An 18,594-nucleotide genomic window follows, 5' to 3' on the forward strand; every position below is an offset into this window, starting at 1 on the left:
CTAATAGCAAAACTTTTGTGCAACCTGGTGTCAGATCAACCAAAAAAGGAGTGTCTTATGACAACTTTAGAGTACATTTTGGCACATTAGGGTGAGTATTTAACCCAAGTTGTGCATTTATTTTCCCTCAAGATCCTTTCTTGAATTTAAAATGATCAGATACTGCCCTCATGTGGCAGGAATGAATACTGAGCGTCTTAAAGTTGTTGATAAAATAAACACAAGGTCTACTTTGGTCTTACTCCTTTGAATTATCACAGACTAGGGGTTTATTTCGACAGCTGTCGGTTTATTTCATCAGCGTATAACGATGAAAACAAGTACATAACTCCGAACAAAGTTCACAGTGAGAGTAAAGTATGGATCCAACAACCGTCCTGAAGATGTTTTTTGCATAAGGCACATTCCAACTGTGAAATGCTTTTTAAAACTGACAGTGTACTCGGCACCACTTTTTGTAATTGGTATTTCAACCGTAACTTTATACTAGCTGTATAATCTTGAATGTCTATCAGTTTAAGAAAAACAAAAATTTATAAAAGTATTTTCAATTATTACAACGAGGACTTTTGTTAAAGTTTAAACATTAAACCATTAAAATAAACCCTTCCTGAGAAATGTATGTATACTAAATGTATAATGTATACTAAATTGCTAATTTGGTACTAGAAAATCACTTGCCATTATATCAAACACATTTGAAAGCTATTTGGTTCGTTAAATGAAGTTTAACATTGTCTTTGTGTTTGTTTTTGAGTTGCCACAGTATGCAATAAACTGGCATGTCTTAAGGTCAATAATAGGTCAAAAATGGCACAAAAAAAAAAAAAGAAAAAAGAAAAAAAGAAACAGCTTTCTCTAGAAACTCGTCAGTCAATCATTGTTTTGAGGAATGAAGGCTATACAATGCTTGAAATTGCCAAAAAAATAAATAAATAATAATAATAAAAAATAAAAAAAAGACGAAGAAGATTTCATACAAAGCTATACACTAAAGTCTTCAAAGACAAAGGACAACTGGCTCTAACAAGGACAGAAAGAGATGTGGAAGGCCAGTGGCCTGTATCGTGAAGCCGGGTTCGGTGGATAGCTAGGTAAGTTTTAGTTTAGTTTGCCTCAACCCCAGGTTTTAGGTACCATGAATGTTGGTCGACTTTTAGCGGCGTTCATCACCATAGCAACTTGTGCTACAAGGCTAACCTGCTCCAGGCTTGGTTTTGGATTACAGATCACTAACAGATGCTGAACCAATCAGCTGTGAGTAAAATGACATCTCATAATCAAGTCACTTCCCCTCTCTTAAAGCACACTTTACAAATAAAATTGTAGAAATCCACAAAATTGACTCTTCATGATACTTTTTTTATTTGAGAATCCAAATGTAGATTTTCAACAGATAGAGTGTTGTATTTTTATTTAAAATTGAATTGCTTTTCATTAACCCTCTTTAGCCATAGCAAAAATATCTTTGAAAATATAAACATAATATATAAATTATGTTACATTAATAATGTAAAATTAAAGCACTTTTACTAGTGGTCTCAGTCTTTTGGACCCCACAGTATACCTTATAACATTTCATCTCATTTTTTTAAAAAAAAACTTTTATTTATTTTTTTTCACACAAGCATGCACAACCTTTTACTTCCTCTGTGTGTACATTAAAGGCATAGTTCATCCAAGAATGAAAATTTCTTAGCCTCCTCCATCTCTCTTAGTTTGATTTCCAAGTACTCCGGTTCAAAAAAATAAGGCTGGGCATAGAAATGTATCTCCTCTTCAACTTTAAACTTTTCAGACATGTTTTGTAAGTTCTGTTGTCTGGTTTGTGTGCCAGCTGTGTTGTGTTCTCTGTTGTTAATAGCCTATCGCTGGTGGTCCTGTTGAAGCGGAACAAAGCGGTTTCTCACTTGCTGCTCTTGTGCACTCTCATGAGTGGCAATGGTGGCAAGACCTTCAGAGCAAAGGAGAGTGTTCAATGAAAATTTTCACAAAAACATTAATTAGACTTCGGTTTGTTTCTCACCAAACCTTCAGAGCAAGGCCAGTGTCTGAATAATTTATTAGACTTCTGAATTATACTTGTGTCTCCTTTTAAGCCTGAAGAGGTGATCACGATCAACTGCCATTGAATGACATCACTGAGCAGAAGATTTTTTCAAAATTTCACCGAAAAAGAAAGGTCATTCTGGTTTAAAACAACATGAGGGTGAGTAAATAATGAATTAATTTTCATTTTTGGGTGAACTATCTCTTTAAATACACAACAAACGCTAGCTGTTGCAGATAACTTCAGCCATTTTAATGTACGTATGAAATTAAGGTAAGCAATACCAATACTGACTTAGAATGAAATATTTTATGTTCACCTATTAGCTAAAATATCATTTATTAGTTTAAATTAGTAAACAATGGCATATGTTCTTTTTGTGGTCTACGTCACATTTCGCCTACTTATTTTTCGCGTATGTTATGTGTACTACGTCATTCCCTCTTCCCCCTAGTAACCCTCAGTGGCGTCTCAGGGAGGAAGAATCACAAGATGGTGAGTTAAAGCTCTGATAATAAACGTATTCTTACCTGTAGACGCTATAATTATCCCGTTTGAGATTCAGCCTTTTCAGTCACACTGTGAAATGCAGTCATATTAGCCGTAATGGTTTGGGAGAATTGTGGATTTTAGCGGTATTGAAGATGAGCAGCGGTTCTCGGTCGAGGATGAGATTAGCTTGCGGAACTGTTTAGGTGTCACGACTGTGCGAGAATCGCTTATGCTTTGCATTTTATCTCTCATTTTATACCTGTTTAAGGGTGAAACTACATCGAGACATGTTTCCTTTATTTTTACATCCCTTAAGCATTCATCGCTGCTCTTGCAACCTGTTTGTTGATGATGCTCGTGCTCATGACGTCATTGTTGCATGCATTGCATAAATGTAATACATTGCATAAGTTACTTTTTTTCTTTTTCTTTTTTTATAGGGTTTGCTATCAATTTTACGGAAACTGAAAAGCACCCCCGATCAGGAGGTGCGGATCTTGCTTCTCGGGTTGGACAATGGTGGCAAGACCACTTTACTGAAACAGCTAGCATCTGAAGACATCACTCATATTACTCCAACACAGGTGATAAAGTCACTGTGACTAGTGCCTTCACATCTTAACATTTCAGAAATTACATTTATTTGAGTGATGTACTTATTCAGTCATTGTATCTGCTGCTTTTCATTACAAGTCATTAGTAGGTTTACCAACTCTCTTGTTTCTGTAGGGTTTCAATATCAAGAGTGTCCAGTCACAGGGATTCAAATTAAATGTGTGGGACATAGGTGGCCAACGAAAGATCAGGCCATACTGGAGGAATTACTTTGAGAATACGGATGTACTGGTGAGATCTTCTTTCCAGTAAAATCATGTTCCACAATGCTTCAGTCCCTAAGAGATTTTCACTGTGTACTCTTGTTTATTTCAGATTTACGTCATTGATAGTGCAGACCGCAAAAGATTTGAAGAAACAGGACAGGTGATACTTATTTACTAGCATTTCCTTGCTGTTCCCGACAATTTCTGCTGTCAGTGTTTAACGAAGTGAATTGATCTGTAGGAACTGGCAGAGTTGCTTGATGAAGAAAAGCTCAGTGGTGTTCCAGTCCTGGTCTTTGCTAATAAGCAGGACCTGCTCACTGCGGCCCCAGCATCTGAGATAGCCGAGGGTTTGAATTTACACACTATCAGGGACAGAGTGTGGCAGATTCAGTCCTGTTCTGCCCTCACGGGAGAAGGAGTCCAGGTAAGCTTGGAGCACATTAGAAAAGTGGGGATTTACAATACTGACTTGTGTTTATGAACATACACAATACAATTTTGACCATGCTACCATTTTAGACCAGTGGTTCTTAACTGGTTTTGCTTCAGAACCCAGATTTTTCAGTGGACATCAAGTGACGACCATCACAGTACCAATTCACTGTACAAAAGTTAACAAAAAATGTCCTTACAATCAAAAATTGAGATTTAATAATAATATTACCATGAACTACATAGGCCCAACAAGATGCAAAATTATTAACATGACGTAGGCTGAATAGGAAAATTGCAACCTAGTCTCATAGAATGAACGATACTGTAACTACATTTTTGCAAGCTGAGTTTTACGTGCCACTTTCTACGTTTCGCTGCAGCTTCCTGGTGAAATTAACGGAAGGGCACTACAACTGTGCGCTTTATTCACTTTTACACAAATCACAAGTACAACAGCTGATTATGACTTTATAAACACGTATTTTTCGCTCTGTTACCCACACACTGCTATGTTATGATATCGAAACACTTTTATACTAACATATCATTTGAAAAACTACACATTTCAACACTTCTATTACAGACACACCTGATTAATTTCCACGGTAGCATACTTGATAGAGTTAAGCACACAAGCTGACATGTGACACAAAAGTGTCATAGAAGCTACACGATATGATGTGGTTGCTTCAGACATTTTTTTTATGTTGCGTTTGCGACAAGAACACTGTCGGTTAAGTTTAGGCGTTTGTGAATGGTTAGGATGTCTGTTTTGTTTACATCTCATTTGCTTTTAGGACACTATTGGTTAGGTTTATGCTGAAGTTTTAGGTTAGAGAAGTACGTTTTACTCATTAAAACCGGCATCTAAAATTCATCTTAAAAACCTCGTCTGATAACAACATAATTTCACTCTCTTTTGGTGCCCCCCACTTGACATTTAATAAGGAAACAGCAGCCAAATGTGTAATACAGCACTTAATTTTGGTTTGCAAAAATGTTGCCATGGACACATAAATCTCATGAGATCAGGATGGAAAATTGTAAATTCTGATTTCTAAATGTCCCTATATTGAGGATGAGGGAATGTCAAGCAACTTTCCAGTGTTGGCATTTGCATCCTCTGGCATTTTGATAAAGTGACTGATGAATTTACACTAAAATACCTTAAAGGATTAGTTCACCCAAAAATGAAAATTCTCTGATCATTTACTCACCCTCATGCCATCCCAGATGTGTATGAATTTCTTTCTTCAGTGGAACACAAATTATGATTTTTAGAAGAATATTTCAGCTCTGTAGGTCTATAAAATGCAAGTGAATGGGTGTCAAAATCTTGAAGCTCCAAAAAGCACATATAGCCATTATAAAAGTATTTCATACAACTCCAGTGAATTCAATAATGTCTTCTGAAGCGAAACGCTAGGTGTGTGTAAGAAATGGATCAACATTTAAAACTTTCTTAACTATAAAATTTCACTTCCGCCCAGCTTGGTCACGAGGGTCGAATAGAGTTCACGCGAGAAGTGACGCATGAAATACATAACATACGAAAGCGCTGTGTTTTTTACAACAGAGGAGGAATGTTAGAAGCTGAATTGGTTTTGCTATAGATTTGTATTTGTTTCCGTTTCTTTTTCAAGATGGTGCTTACGTGTGCTTATCCTGGATGCCTCAACCTACTGAAAAACGTTAGATTACGTCTACAGGTATCATCCCAAGAGGAAAGACTAACTTTTCACAGATTTCCTATCAATGATCCTAAGTGACTGAAGCTATGGCTGCTTGCTGTTCATTGGGATATCAAAACACCCATTAAGTCATTGAAAATATTGAGGTTGTGCAGTGAACATTTTTCCCCTGCCAATTTCAGACCAGCTGAGGGAACCGATGATATCGACATGCCTACGTGCTTACGTCATGCGAGAGGCAGTTTGAACTCCACCCTCGTGGATGTGCATACCACAGCTGGCCGGAAGCGAACATTTTTAGTAAAATAAGTTTTAAATACTTATCTTTTTCTTACACTAAGCGTTTCACAATACATTAATTAATCCACTGGATTTGTTTGGATTACTTTTTGATGGCTCTATGTGCTTTTTGGAGCTTCAAGATTTTGACACCCATTCACTTGCATTGTATGGACCTACAGAGCTGAAATATTCTTCTAAAAATCATCATTTGTGTTCTGCAGAAGAAAGAAAGTTATACACATCAAGGATGGCATGACGGTGAGTAAATGATGAGAGAATTTTCATTTTTGGGTGAATTATTCCTTGAAGACTTTGGATGCACAGCCTTTGATGTCAAAAGTTGCCTCCCTTTTAAGAAGATGATGAATCAATTTTTTTTCTATCCTAACTATGCACACCTATAAATAGTTAGTTGCATTTTACTATTTGCATTTTGCATTGTTTTTTTCTTTGCTGTCCGCAGCCCTATCAGAACAGACCTGCGAGCCATATTTGAGTTGTGACTCACCAGTTTAGAACCAGTGATTTAAAATCAACTTCTCGAGTCTATTGTACATTCTGTTAATTTATTCATATGTTGTGTTTCAGGATGGCATGAACTGGGTCTGTAAGAGTGTGAACGCTAAAAGGAAATAAAGCTGTGTACTTTCACTGTGGCTTTTGTCCCAGAACATGCAGGGGGTTCTTTGGAATGTTAAAACAAAGTTCATGACTTTGAAAAACTGTCAGTAGATATAGGAAATTAAGGCACCCCTTTAAAACTATATAAATCTTCACCTTTGCCTCTCCTTAGAGGGCTATACCATGGTCAAAGGAAAGGAGCTCAAGTTAATATTTATACACAGTATCCATCACTTGTCTTTTAAACTCAAAAATAAAGAATGCAAGTTCGACATACTGTAACATTTTAGTCGTAGGTTGGTGATTTTGAAGAATGGTGACATGGTTTATTTGGTACATTTCAGATCTTAAGTAATTCTGTCTTCATTCCTTGACATGAATCACTTATGTTTTTATAATGAATGTTATAGTTATTTAGCAGATTTAGTTACTGAGACATTAGTAGAACTGAGTGACTGCCTACACCATTCCATTCAAAAGCTTTCCTTCCAAACTGATATTTTTCAATTCACTGATAAAAAATTATTGTTACTCCATATTAGGTCAACTTTTTGAGTGTTTGTGTTTCTGAGAATATTTTTATAAGTAACAGAAAATACAAACAAGTACCCGAATGCAACACATCAGAAACATTAATATGTACAAAAGAAAAGGGACCATTGACAGATAAACAGGATATGAAATACATTTTTGATAATGAAATGTAAATAATGTTCCACATAGCAAATTATTTTCTGCATTTACTGTCGATTTGTCCAAATCCAGCATTTTAAGATTTCGTCGAGCTCTATACTGTAAAAGGACTGTAATCTAAACAGTGACATGTACAAGATGTCTCTTGTCATTACACTAAGAATATTACCGTAGTGTCTTTGAATGTCATGAAGTGTGTGTAATTTCTAAAGGATACCGAGTAAAATACTGAAAAATGATGTGTCAGTGTGATGGTGTTGTAGTTTAAATTATTTTTAGAATAAGACGTGAAAATAAACCGCATAGTCATATGGTTATTTTGCAGTTTTATCTAATTATTTGGTTTGAAATGATTCATTGTTCCAGTGTTTAAACAACAGGATATCTGTCAAATGCACACCCTCACAACATATGGTGTTGACAGAGGTATAGTGACTCTCCTAGTTACAATTCACATACACTTGTACTCACATAATACTCATTTTCCATTGCCGTTAAGAAACCACATGGTATATTACCTGTATACTCTTAATGTAACATAAATTGGGCCCCAAAAAGATAAAACTCTTAAAAGATGGTTAAAAATATAATCCCTACTAAAAAGTAGATCAATGCAATTGCATTAGATGATAAAATAATAAAATTAAAAAATGATCTTATATCCTTTATTTAAATGATGAAGTTATACAGTAGGTATACTGCTTGAAATGGAGAGAAAAAGTATTTTGACATTTTGAAACCTGTTAACTTGAGGGGAACTGATTTTATACATCCACATAAAATGAGTCTAGAACCTTGGCTGGTTAGTCAAATTAATTGTAAAAACAGTTTGTTGAATTTCAATAGAAAATAATATGCTTGATCCTTCAGCATTACATAAGTGTAGTGTAGGTGGCACTATTGTCCATGTTTACCAGCCAGGCTCAGTTCATACGATTTCCAATTTTCTTTTTCACTAGCCTTTCCAGGATGAAAATAACATGTCACACTTAAATCAGGGAATTCAGCTAGTTGACAGCCACATGAAACTCTTGGTGTGGTTTAAAAAACATTGTAGGCCTAAAGGTTGCATGATTCACTTTATTAATCAGAGATATTTCCACTCATCTAAATTTTAGACCAGTGCAGTATTTCCTGTGAACTGTGTGTGCTGCATTACCAGTATGTATTCACTAAACGGGCTATTTCGAACAGAATCCGTGACTACAAAGCTGCCCGTTCTCAGGACATTTTATTTTGAATTTCCATTTTTAATGGCCTACAAGCAAGCCTTAATTGAATAAATTCCAGTTAATTAAATAAAAAATGAGTTGTTCTGAGTGCGTTTGATCTTTAATGAGCTAAATAAGGTCCGTCTCTCTACGAGAAGAATCTAATTTTGTCTCATGTTTGTTCTATTAATGTGTAAAAAGCAACCAAAGACAAGCAGAAACAATTGTGCTTCTACCCATTCCTCCTTCAGCCTTTTCATCAATTCTCATTTCTGAGTGCATTTTGAAAGCTAAAAGACATCTGAGTGGCGACCGTGCTAGCTGAATAGCTAACAACACGTGCTTGAAAAGAACACACCCAACCACTCCTTCTGAATTCATGCACTCAGCATCTTTGAGTGACACTCACAAGCTGACACGTGCACTCTCAGTGAGCCGTGCAGGCTCTATTAAGCCTGGATAAATCCTCTGGCAGCCAACTCTTTGAGACAGGCAATTAGACAGGCCTCCATACCCCTCTCTGCATCCTAGTGTGATGGACCAAGCCCCTCATCCAGCATTCTTATCCATGGGCTTTTCCTTCCATCTGGCCCTTAAACAAGCCAGAGTAGACAGACAGTGCCTTTTTGAATTCTGCTTATTGAAGTAAGGGGCCCCTTTGTCTCTGATTTAAATTGGTAGTCTTGAAGAGTGGGCATTTTTGATGGCAGCAGCCAGATATCTTCATGATGGATAACAAAGTTCTGTGAGAATTGGATTATCATGACGAGTAAAGCTAAATGTCAGGGAATAGGGCATAATTAGCATTATTCTGGCCTGTTTAGTTCCTTTCAACTATATCTGTTTTTGAACATAGAGATAAATGAAATCAACAGCTATACCAATTGCCTTGTGTCAAAAGAGACTACAGTTGTGCGTGTAAATCAAAGGTTTTGTAAAATGCAAGAGTTTTAGATGGGGTATGTAAATTTGGGATTTGTGGTAAATAATAATACAATTGTTAAAAGGTTAATACAGGGCCATAGCCATAGGTGGTTAATCAATATAGGTTTTTTGAGCGTCGGTCATTGAAATGACCCAAATCTTGAATATTTGGTTGAATCTTTGGGTTAATACCAGGGTCAGAATTTAATGGGGGGTTGGGGCAAAAATGCCCTGAAAGAATTCCTGCATCTGATCATCTTTCTTATATTTAATCCAAAGGTAATACAAATATGATTTGATGCTGATTTAAATTTATAAGTAACAACCTTACTGAATTAATTTGGAATTTATATCAATAAATTGATTAAATTCAAGAATTTTACATGAAAAATATTTCAGGGCATTGCAGTGTTTATTTAAATGCCCTCATGAAGGTAAAAAAAATAAATAAATAAACAAATTGCCCCAGGGTCCAGGGCTAATTTCAGTTAATTTTTGACCCTGATTAATGCCTGATTTTAAACCAGGGGTCTTCAACCATTTTCAGGCCAAGGGCCCCTAAGAGAGGCCTGTTACATATTGTATAAATCTAAGTATTGAATTTAAGTCTGGCCTATAAATATATATATATATGTAGTACAATATTAATGCATTTACTTACATTGTTACGATGCTTACATTGCAAAGCCATTAAAATAACTGATGTAGAGCGTATACTTGTACATTACATTTTACATAGTAAATATTAGTGTGGGAGGGACAACACAAAATATAGCTGTACTTTTGCTCCTTTAGTTTTAGTTGAAAATAGCTTATGTATATGTCTGTTTGTCCATACCTGTATGCACCATACCCAGTTTAATAGTGAAAAAGGAGTTACATTTGGTCTGTTTTACACCCAAAACTGATTGTATTGCCTCAAAAAAATCTCTGTGTTCCACAAAAGAAAGTCATATGAGTTTGAGACGACATAATATTGTATTTTTGTTTATAAATAGTCTAATAAAAAATGTGTTTGAAGGTCTGAAGCCTCTCTACATCAAATAATGGTTGGTGTTCCTATGTCATATCAATGGCATAGTCCAGGCTTGGATTAGTGGCGATCGTACTTTATCTAAGATCAAGAGGCTCAATCCAGCTTTCTTGCAATAACATCCTGCAGTCTATGTAACTATAGCAACTCCAATGGACCTGTTTGTGCCCATAAAGTTGCACAAATAAAAGGGCAACATTGATTTTTATCTCATTGATGGGATATAGTCTTCTCATTTGAGTCAATGTATTTCCATTCTGTACATGATTTAAACACACTGTGCTCCCCGTGATATCATCTTCTCTGTGAAAGATTCCATTCCATTCTTTTTGTAGTCCCACAAACATAATGCTGCACATACACATATTACCTGCATATTCGCATAAAATTACCAACTGTAGTATACCATTAACATATATGTTATGTACAAAGTAAAGATAAAGTTGCCACTTTATATTATATACACTTTTATAGAGCTTTGGACAGAGATGCTATGTGGCCTTTTCAGCACACTCACAGCTTCTTAATCATCGGATCAGGCAGTAGCACCTCTGTTATTGAGTGCCATTAAAACACTGGCTGTCAGAGGGGTGCAGTGAAGGAGACATAATTATGCACCTCAGCCAGACACAAAAGGCCCAACACCCACACAGATCTCTTCTCCCTGCACAGAGCAGTCAAGCCTTGCCACACGGGACACTGCACTGGATATCATCAGGATCGTCTCAGCAGATTCAGATGTGCACATAATGACAGCGTTATCACTGGAAACACATGGAATATTCTTTAGGTCTTCACTGTAGTCTAAGAGAGTTGATGTCTATTTCTTTTTAACTGCATGCCACCATACATAAGCATTTGTGTGTAAACGGGGTGCTGAGGGGGAGGAGTTTGCAAAATAAATTTCTTGTTTCCTTCTTTACTGCACAGTTTAATGGGAATCAGGCAGCTGTTTTGCAGCTGCTGTGTGAATAGAACCACCCTAAGGCCATACAGTATAACGCTGTCTTTGCCTTACTTAAACCATACATTCCACATGCTTCCACCAAACAGAGATCATTTAGATGTGACAGACAGCATGGAGAACACATCAGAGTTTGAGGTGGAGTGCACTTCAGGCACTGAAGTGCACTCCACCAGGGGGGTCCAGGGGGTCAAGGTTTGGCTGGATAGCTTTTAAAGTTAGCCCCTACTGGTAGTTGCTGTAACTACACCACTCTGCAGGCAAAAAGTCTGCTTCTCCATTGACAGCCATTCAAAAGTAGCAGCATGTTGTGATTAAATACTTTTTTTCAAAGCAACATATGAATTGCAAATTTTTATTAATATTATAGTACATGTATCAGATAGGCCCTAATTCTTGGAGGGCTTTTGAAAACATTTAATTGACATCTTTCCCTGTCTGATGCCACATCTATCATTTCGAAGGAGTTATATACCATAAAGTACCAGTAACAAGGGCAGTTTTGGATGTCATCTAATTACTTTTTTTTAAATACAAAAGCAGTGTAACATTACATTTTAAATTCTTGTAATCAGATTACAGTTACTGATTTTCAATTAAATTACTTTTAAGTAGATTACTTGGGTTACACATTTTTCTAAAATAATATTTTTTATGTAGGATACATGTCAAACATAAATTAATTTCATATGTATGCCTGTTTGTGTTTCTGTGACAGCTGAAGGGTGTGCACCCCATACTGAGTGCATGACTTGCATGAACAAAACAAAAAACAAAAACATTGTTGACACTTAACAAAGAGGAAAAATAGACATTATTTTAAATGCATTGAACAGTATTAAACAAAACCTTGTCTGTGAAAGTAATTTTAGAAAGTAACTTAAAAGGAATTAGTAATTACTTTTTCAGTGAGGTAAACTGTTAAATCAGTAATCTGATTACAATTTTAGAGAAGTAATTAGTCATTTGTAGTGTATTACTTTTTTGAGTAACTTAACCAACACTGGCGAAGGGTTTGCGGCAGTGTGTGACAGTTCTTGTAGTGCCATTAACAAATCAGAGATGTCAGGATGTCATTTTCCTGTGATTTTTTTGATTAGTGAATCTCTATTTAAGATTATAGGTACTGTAGTTTTTCAATTCAGAATTATTAATTATAACTTTCTTTATTTATCACACATTATACATTTGCACATATACAGTGAAATTCTTCTTTTTCACATATCCCAGCTAGGCTGGGGTCAGAGTGCAGGGTCAGCCATGATACGGCGCCCCTGGAGCAGATAGGGTCAAGGGCCTTGCTCAAGGGCCCAACAGTGGCATCTTGGCAGTGCTGGGGCTTGAACCCCCAACCTTCTGATCAGTAACCCAGAGCCTTAACCGCTGAGCCACCACTGCCCAATTTTGATAGGGTAATCAAAATTGACCCTATTTACTTTGTTAGTGAACAAAAGTTAATCCACAGAAAAAAATTGTTTGTCTTCGTAATCTTCAATCAAAATCTGAACATTTGCTTCGCCTCTGGAATTACATTCCTTCTCTGATGACGTCAGTTTGACGGCTTGGGCAGAACATCCTTTACCCACTCCCCTCCAACCGCCAGTCTGCTTTGAGCTCATAACAAACAGAGATGGCAAGGAGGTGCGTTTTAGGTTGTGGCTCTCCCAAAACCCTTTTCCCAATCCCCCAAATACCCTGGTTGTGGGCCCAATGGCTTGATTATTTGCATTTCGAAGAAGGAGGGTTATCAGAGAGTTTGCGTTATGTTCGAGGCATTTCACCCGTGAATGCTTCAAAAATTGGGCAGAACACGAAATGTGGTTTGTGAAATATCTGTGCTTAACAGACACAGCTGTCCCATCAGTGTACACCATTGGTACCTCACAAAGTTTGACGGTAAGTGAAACTAGCTAGCAAGCTCGTCAGAAACGGTTTTCATCGCTAGCTGTGTTATCTGCCAGCTATATATTTAGACATAGTTTTAGGCTACTGTTCTAAGCAAAGCACCCTGTTTAAAACCTTGCCAAAATGCAGTAATTTAGGGTGACCATATGTCCTCTTTTTCCCAGACATGTCTTCTTTTTCGGACCTTAAAAAAGCGTCTGGCTGGGATTTCTAAATTTGTGAAAATGTCCGGGATTCAGCTTTAGTTGCATTATGATGTGCATCTGGTCTAATACTTTTGTGTGTGCGTGCATATTTGCATTGCTTTAACACCTCTTTGTAAGTCCCACCTTCTTGCACACCAGTTGGTCGATTATAAGAGGCTTGCAGCAACTATTGGCCAAATTCCTGCCTGTCAATCTCTCCGCGAACGCACAAAGTGCTGTTGTGTTCGGCATCAAAGAGTTGCTTGACAGTAGCAGCAAATGACAGCTGAGTGGAAACAATGCAATGAAAGTGCAAATTTACAGAAGATTTACAAATTTACAGCAAATTTACAAAGTGGCTGCTTTCCACTTCACTTTTAACATCCATTTGCTAACTACCCTAAGCACGTCCCTCAGGGGAGTCCCTGCCGCCATTTTGGAAGTCCGTTCCACTTCGTTAAGTGAGCGAGAGAAGTTTCTGTTGACAGACCCTCAACCCCTCGATTTAGACAGAGGGAGCGAGCCTGCTCTGATGTACACTTCAGGCAGCTCCATATCCCACAATGCAACTCCATTGTGACGTGACAGCAGATTGCACTTTATAAACCCAACCCCCACACAACTCTAATGTATGATGGAAGTGAAGTTAGGTCAATAGACCTTTTTCACACTCCGGGTTTTGGAACATGGAAGTAAACGTTTGCAGGGTAAACTTCGACAGCATTGAATGGGAGTGAATGGGAGATCACTGCAAATATTATTTTCACTTACCCATTTGCTCCAAGATCAAAAGAAAAAATACACTCTTACATTTGAATGACCTTCCAGAAGAGAAAAAAATAGAGAGCGGTGGATTAAGACAGTAAAATGTGAGATGACAAATTTACTGTCACTGTCTCAGCAGCTGTAATTAAAACCCCTCGTAGCTGTAGTAATTTGTTTTTTCAAAACTAATTCCAGGGTAATATAACACAGTGCATAATGTTATAAACTTACACTCAATATTTAAAAATTATCATATAAAAATGTTTGCTAGATTTACGCTGCTAAATAAGGCGGAAATGCGTTATCACAGTCTGTGAAAAAGATCTATTAAGCAGTTTAAGTTATATTGAGATTTAACAGCACAATACTTGTAACTACCTTAAACTGTTTATCACACAGTTATAGCCTGTGTTCATTATGTTAACATTTTCGTTTGTGTAAATCTTTTAATCCTTTAATACTTTTATATAATCCTTTCTAACAATTCATTCTAATGATTTTTTTTTTTTTTTTTTTAAACATACCAGATTTATACACAAGCCTCTGAAATCAATCTCCAAAAACATTGTTTTCTCAGGTGCAAAAATCACTAAATAATTCCACAAATTGACATCAGCCTTCAGCATGCTCCAAGTGATCAAGGGTTAAGGGTGTTCCAGTTAAACCCAATGCACGTCGTCCGCCAATAGTGGACACTCACGCAACGTAAGCAGTGACGTACATCCGAGTCCATGAGATGGAGTGAAGTTTGCGAGGGAAGGGGATACAAATTTGAAATGGAATGCAGCCATTCAATATTCCGTTTCACTCGGAAATACGCCACGATACTGAAGTCGGTCGCAACTTCCGTTACAAACTTTAAGCACAATTTAAAAAAAAAAAAAAAAAAAAAAAAAACTCTACTGTTGTGCTTTATATCAACACCAAGTATTAAAGGTTAATAATTACCGAATTTGACATTTGACTGTTTCATTCTGCTTTCTAAAATCTGGTAGGAAATCAAGATGTATCATGATTAATCACAATTATTTAATTCTACTGACAGCAGTAGTTTTTAACAGTAAGAAATTATATATATATATATATATATATATATATATATACAATATGACAATCTAAAAGACAGTTATATAATTTTGGAAATAATATGTTGTTTTTTATAATATCACATTTTATATTTTTCTCACGCAACTTGAATATCATTTTTTACATGGAAAATATATAGCTGCCTTTATATTTGAGGTAAAGGGTCCCTCCACAAATTAAATTTGTTGGTCTTTGACAAGTTTGAAAACCCATTAAATATTAGAACACTAATCACCAAGACTATAATGTTCTGAGCCATGTGTCTTCAACCCGCGCAACAAGTAGAAGTGACGGAGCTAACTTCTTTCTCTCTGTCTTCTGGACAGTTCATCCCCTTTGACATGTTTGAGTCTGTCAAACAGAGAGAATGAATGAAGGAGGAGAGAGAATAATGATGAAAGAGATGTGGAGGTAGGAGAGGGGAGAGCGAGAGAGAGAGAGAGAGAGAAAGAAATAAAAGCAACTCCAGGAGAGACTCACACTTCTTTTGGCAGCTAGAAACACTGGAGAAAATAGATGAAACGGCACTGTTACACCAGTATGAATGGAGCTTACCCACAAATCCTATCTATCTATCTGTCTATCTATCTATCTATCTATCTATTTTTAGATAGATTTTTAGAATTTTTGAAGAAAATGTGATGCCGCCATGGGTTTACACATAACGTACACACAATATATTGCATCCGAATACATTAAGCACAGTGGCACCTTAACTATAAAACAGTCATGACATTTGAAAAATTTCTGAAAGAAACTGTTTACTTATGGTTTTGCATCAGGTCCAATGGAGTTTTTAACTGCCCCATCTTTAATAATGCTCATTCAATAACCATTCCCTTGCAAAGTTTGATTGACGTATTGACTGGTTCACAAGCAATCCACATTGATATCAGATGAAAAACATACAATCCACTCTGAAATGTTCTGAAAACGCAAACGTAATACAATCCACGGTGATGTTGGGTGCTTCAACAGGCCAAAGCAGAAAAGCTGGTCTTCACATCTCCCATGTTCGTTTACACACAGAACGGCATGTGTTTCTCCCAGTCAATGACAGCAGCAGAATGAAACGTGTTTTTAAATGTTGCGCTTGTATCGCCAGAAACACATCAAAACTATCAAAGACGTCTATATAGTGCATGTTTACAAAAGACTAACAATTAAAAACAGCACAGATGGGTGCAAAAACATTCCAGAACACCTTCAAAACAGCAAGAAAAAGAGCAGCTGAATGAAACAGAATGGAGGTCTACTTTTAGAGTTATAACTTGACATTGCGTCTTTTAAAAGCGGCGTGAGATGAATGATAAAGGTCAAGGGCGGGGCCAAGGGTGCAATGACGAAAAATAGGCATGATGTCTTGCTGAAGAGGCAGTTATATACAGATGTATTTGGTCCTTGTGATGTCATAATTTCCTCAAATTTCAAACAGCCGTTTCTGGAGCCTGGTTTAAATAAATGTATTTTTTTCTATTGAGGAAGTTTTCAGTTCTGAAACTTACAGTATGTTTTTATAGTACAATGACCTCTTATATGTCAGAATATCAAGGTCAGTTTGATTCCTCATGTCATGACCCCTTTAATAACTGTACTAAAATAAGAAGAAAACCATTTGAAGAGGCATAATTAATTGACTTTGAACAGTAAAAGAGCCCACCCCAAGTCTCTGTGACATTTTGCTCCCTAGACGTGGCTCGGGGTCTTACTTCAAGGTAAGTATGGAAATGTTTTGCCTGTTTTATCATCCACATGCCCAATTGCTTAGCACATCTCTCCTCAGCAATCTCTAGCACAAACAGTGTGTGATGAGTCAGGCACCAAGGATTAATACTTAATAAGTTTAAACTTTAATGAGATTTTGAAAAGCCAAACCTAAGACAATAATAATAACAGTGCTGCTTGCCATAGTATGCACCACTAACTGTAAAAATGTCTGATCTCTTTTGGAAATCTGTTAAATTTGCAACTGCTGCGTGGTCCTTCCCTGTGCTGGAAATAACTAATCCCTGTCTGTTTGATTCAAACAACAGTTACATTTATTACCATCTGAGGGGGAAAACTGCCTCCGTAAGCAGAAGCCAGGACATTAATCCAGCCAGGGTCACAGACAAAAAGCAGAGATCTATTTAGTATTAATGACAGGCTAAGCATTGCCAAATCCCTACTTCCCATAAGTAAAATGAGTAAAAAACAACTCCCATTCTTCTATTTAGAATTAAAGACTTAAAATGCAAATTCAGGTTATTAATTGAGTCAGAAAGTGAACATGAAATCAAACTGACTCTATTTTCATTCTTAATACATGTTTATGGTCTTATCGTCAATGATTCTTCACTATAAGCCTACGTTATTCCAGAGGAAAAAAAAATGTAATAATTTCCTCCACCTCTGAAACGACTTTCCTTTCCGGCTGACACTCCCTAGGCTGCGTGCAACATTGAGGTTGCATTCAGGCCTAGCTCCAAGGCTGGGTCTAAGAGGGGGCTGGGGGGGAGATTTTCTCCCTTGATTTTCCTTGTGCCCTCTGAACCATTGCTAAAACATGATCAAAAGAGACAAACCCAAGCAAAATTATCAAGGAGCACCCCCCAATTCGACAAAGAGATAAACAGTTCACCACTCTAAGGACCAAAATGCCCCCACCAAAGACTAGGCGTTCGCCTAGGGCGCCACCAGCACACCCCCTCAGAACAGGGGTGCCAATAGGGACCTCGCCTAGGGCACCAGAATGGTCTGAAATGGCCCTGATTAAGGATTTCATAAAAATCCTTCATAAGAGAGTTTTAAGAAGCCATAAACCAAACCAATCAGCTCTGAAGTGAATCATAACATTACAAACTTAAAGCAAAAAAATATTTGTATATAGGACAAAAAGACAAAGGTACAAGACTTTCATGAAGGAAGGAACTAGTACAACCCCATTTAAAATCAAATTAAAAACAATGGAATACCATATATACAAAACTATTGATTATGTTGACGGTAAGTATAGCAAAAAATATAGTTTCATTTTATGGCAAAATATTTAGATATTTTATAATAATAATATAAATAAATATATAAGTAATTTGAGAGTGTAGGAATACTTGATTGATTCACAGAAAGGTAGAGCTCGTCTAATTGGTGGAGCGTTTCCTTTCAAGATCATGGGAAGTGTAATTCTTTACCAGGAATTAAACATGTTTTCTAACAAATTAAGAAATAACGTGAACTAATGGCTTCAGAACACAAACATCAAAAACATACATATAATTTATTAACAACCTCAGAGATCATGGTATGTCTGTCTTTAAAGGTTAAGTTATCGTTTAAAAATCAATTTGCGGGGGGCCTGGATAGCTCAGCAAGTAAAGACACTGACTACCACACCTGGAGCCACAAGTTCAAATCCAGGGCATGCTGAGTGGCCCAGTTGCTAGGGTGGGTAGAG

At 36.8% G+C, this 18,594-nt stretch overlaps 1 protein-coding gene across 1 annotated transcript; it reads left to right on the plus strand.

Moving 5' to 3' along the window:
* Positions 1 to 310: 310 nt before the first annotated feature.
* Positions 311 to 7,327, plus strand: LOC127426804 (ADP-ribosylation factor-like protein 3). Its single transcript, XM_051673847.1, has 8 exons — positions 311 to 320; positions 2,150 to 2,209; positions 2,505 to 2,545; positions 2,983 to 3,126; positions 3,272 to 3,388; positions 3,473 to 3,523; positions 3,605 to 3,790; positions 6,363 to 7,327. Exons 1-8 carry the CDS (start codon positions 311 to 313, stop codon positions 6,408 to 6,410), a joined length of 657 nt encoding a protein of 218 aa, XP_051529807.1. The 3' UTR covers positions 6,411 to 7,327.
* The last annotated feature ends 11,267 nt before the right edge of the window (positions 7,328 to 18,594 follow it).

The sequence above is a fragment of the Myxocyprinus asiaticus genome, chromosome 36 (assembly GCF_019703515.2).
Source record: "Myxocyprinus asiaticus isolate MX2 ecotype Aquarium Trade chromosome 36, UBuf_Myxa_2, whole genome shotgun sequence".
NCBI classification, from domain to species: Eukaryota; Metazoa; Chordata; class Actinopteri; order Cypriniformes; family Catostomidae; genus Myxocyprinus; species Myxocyprinus asiaticus.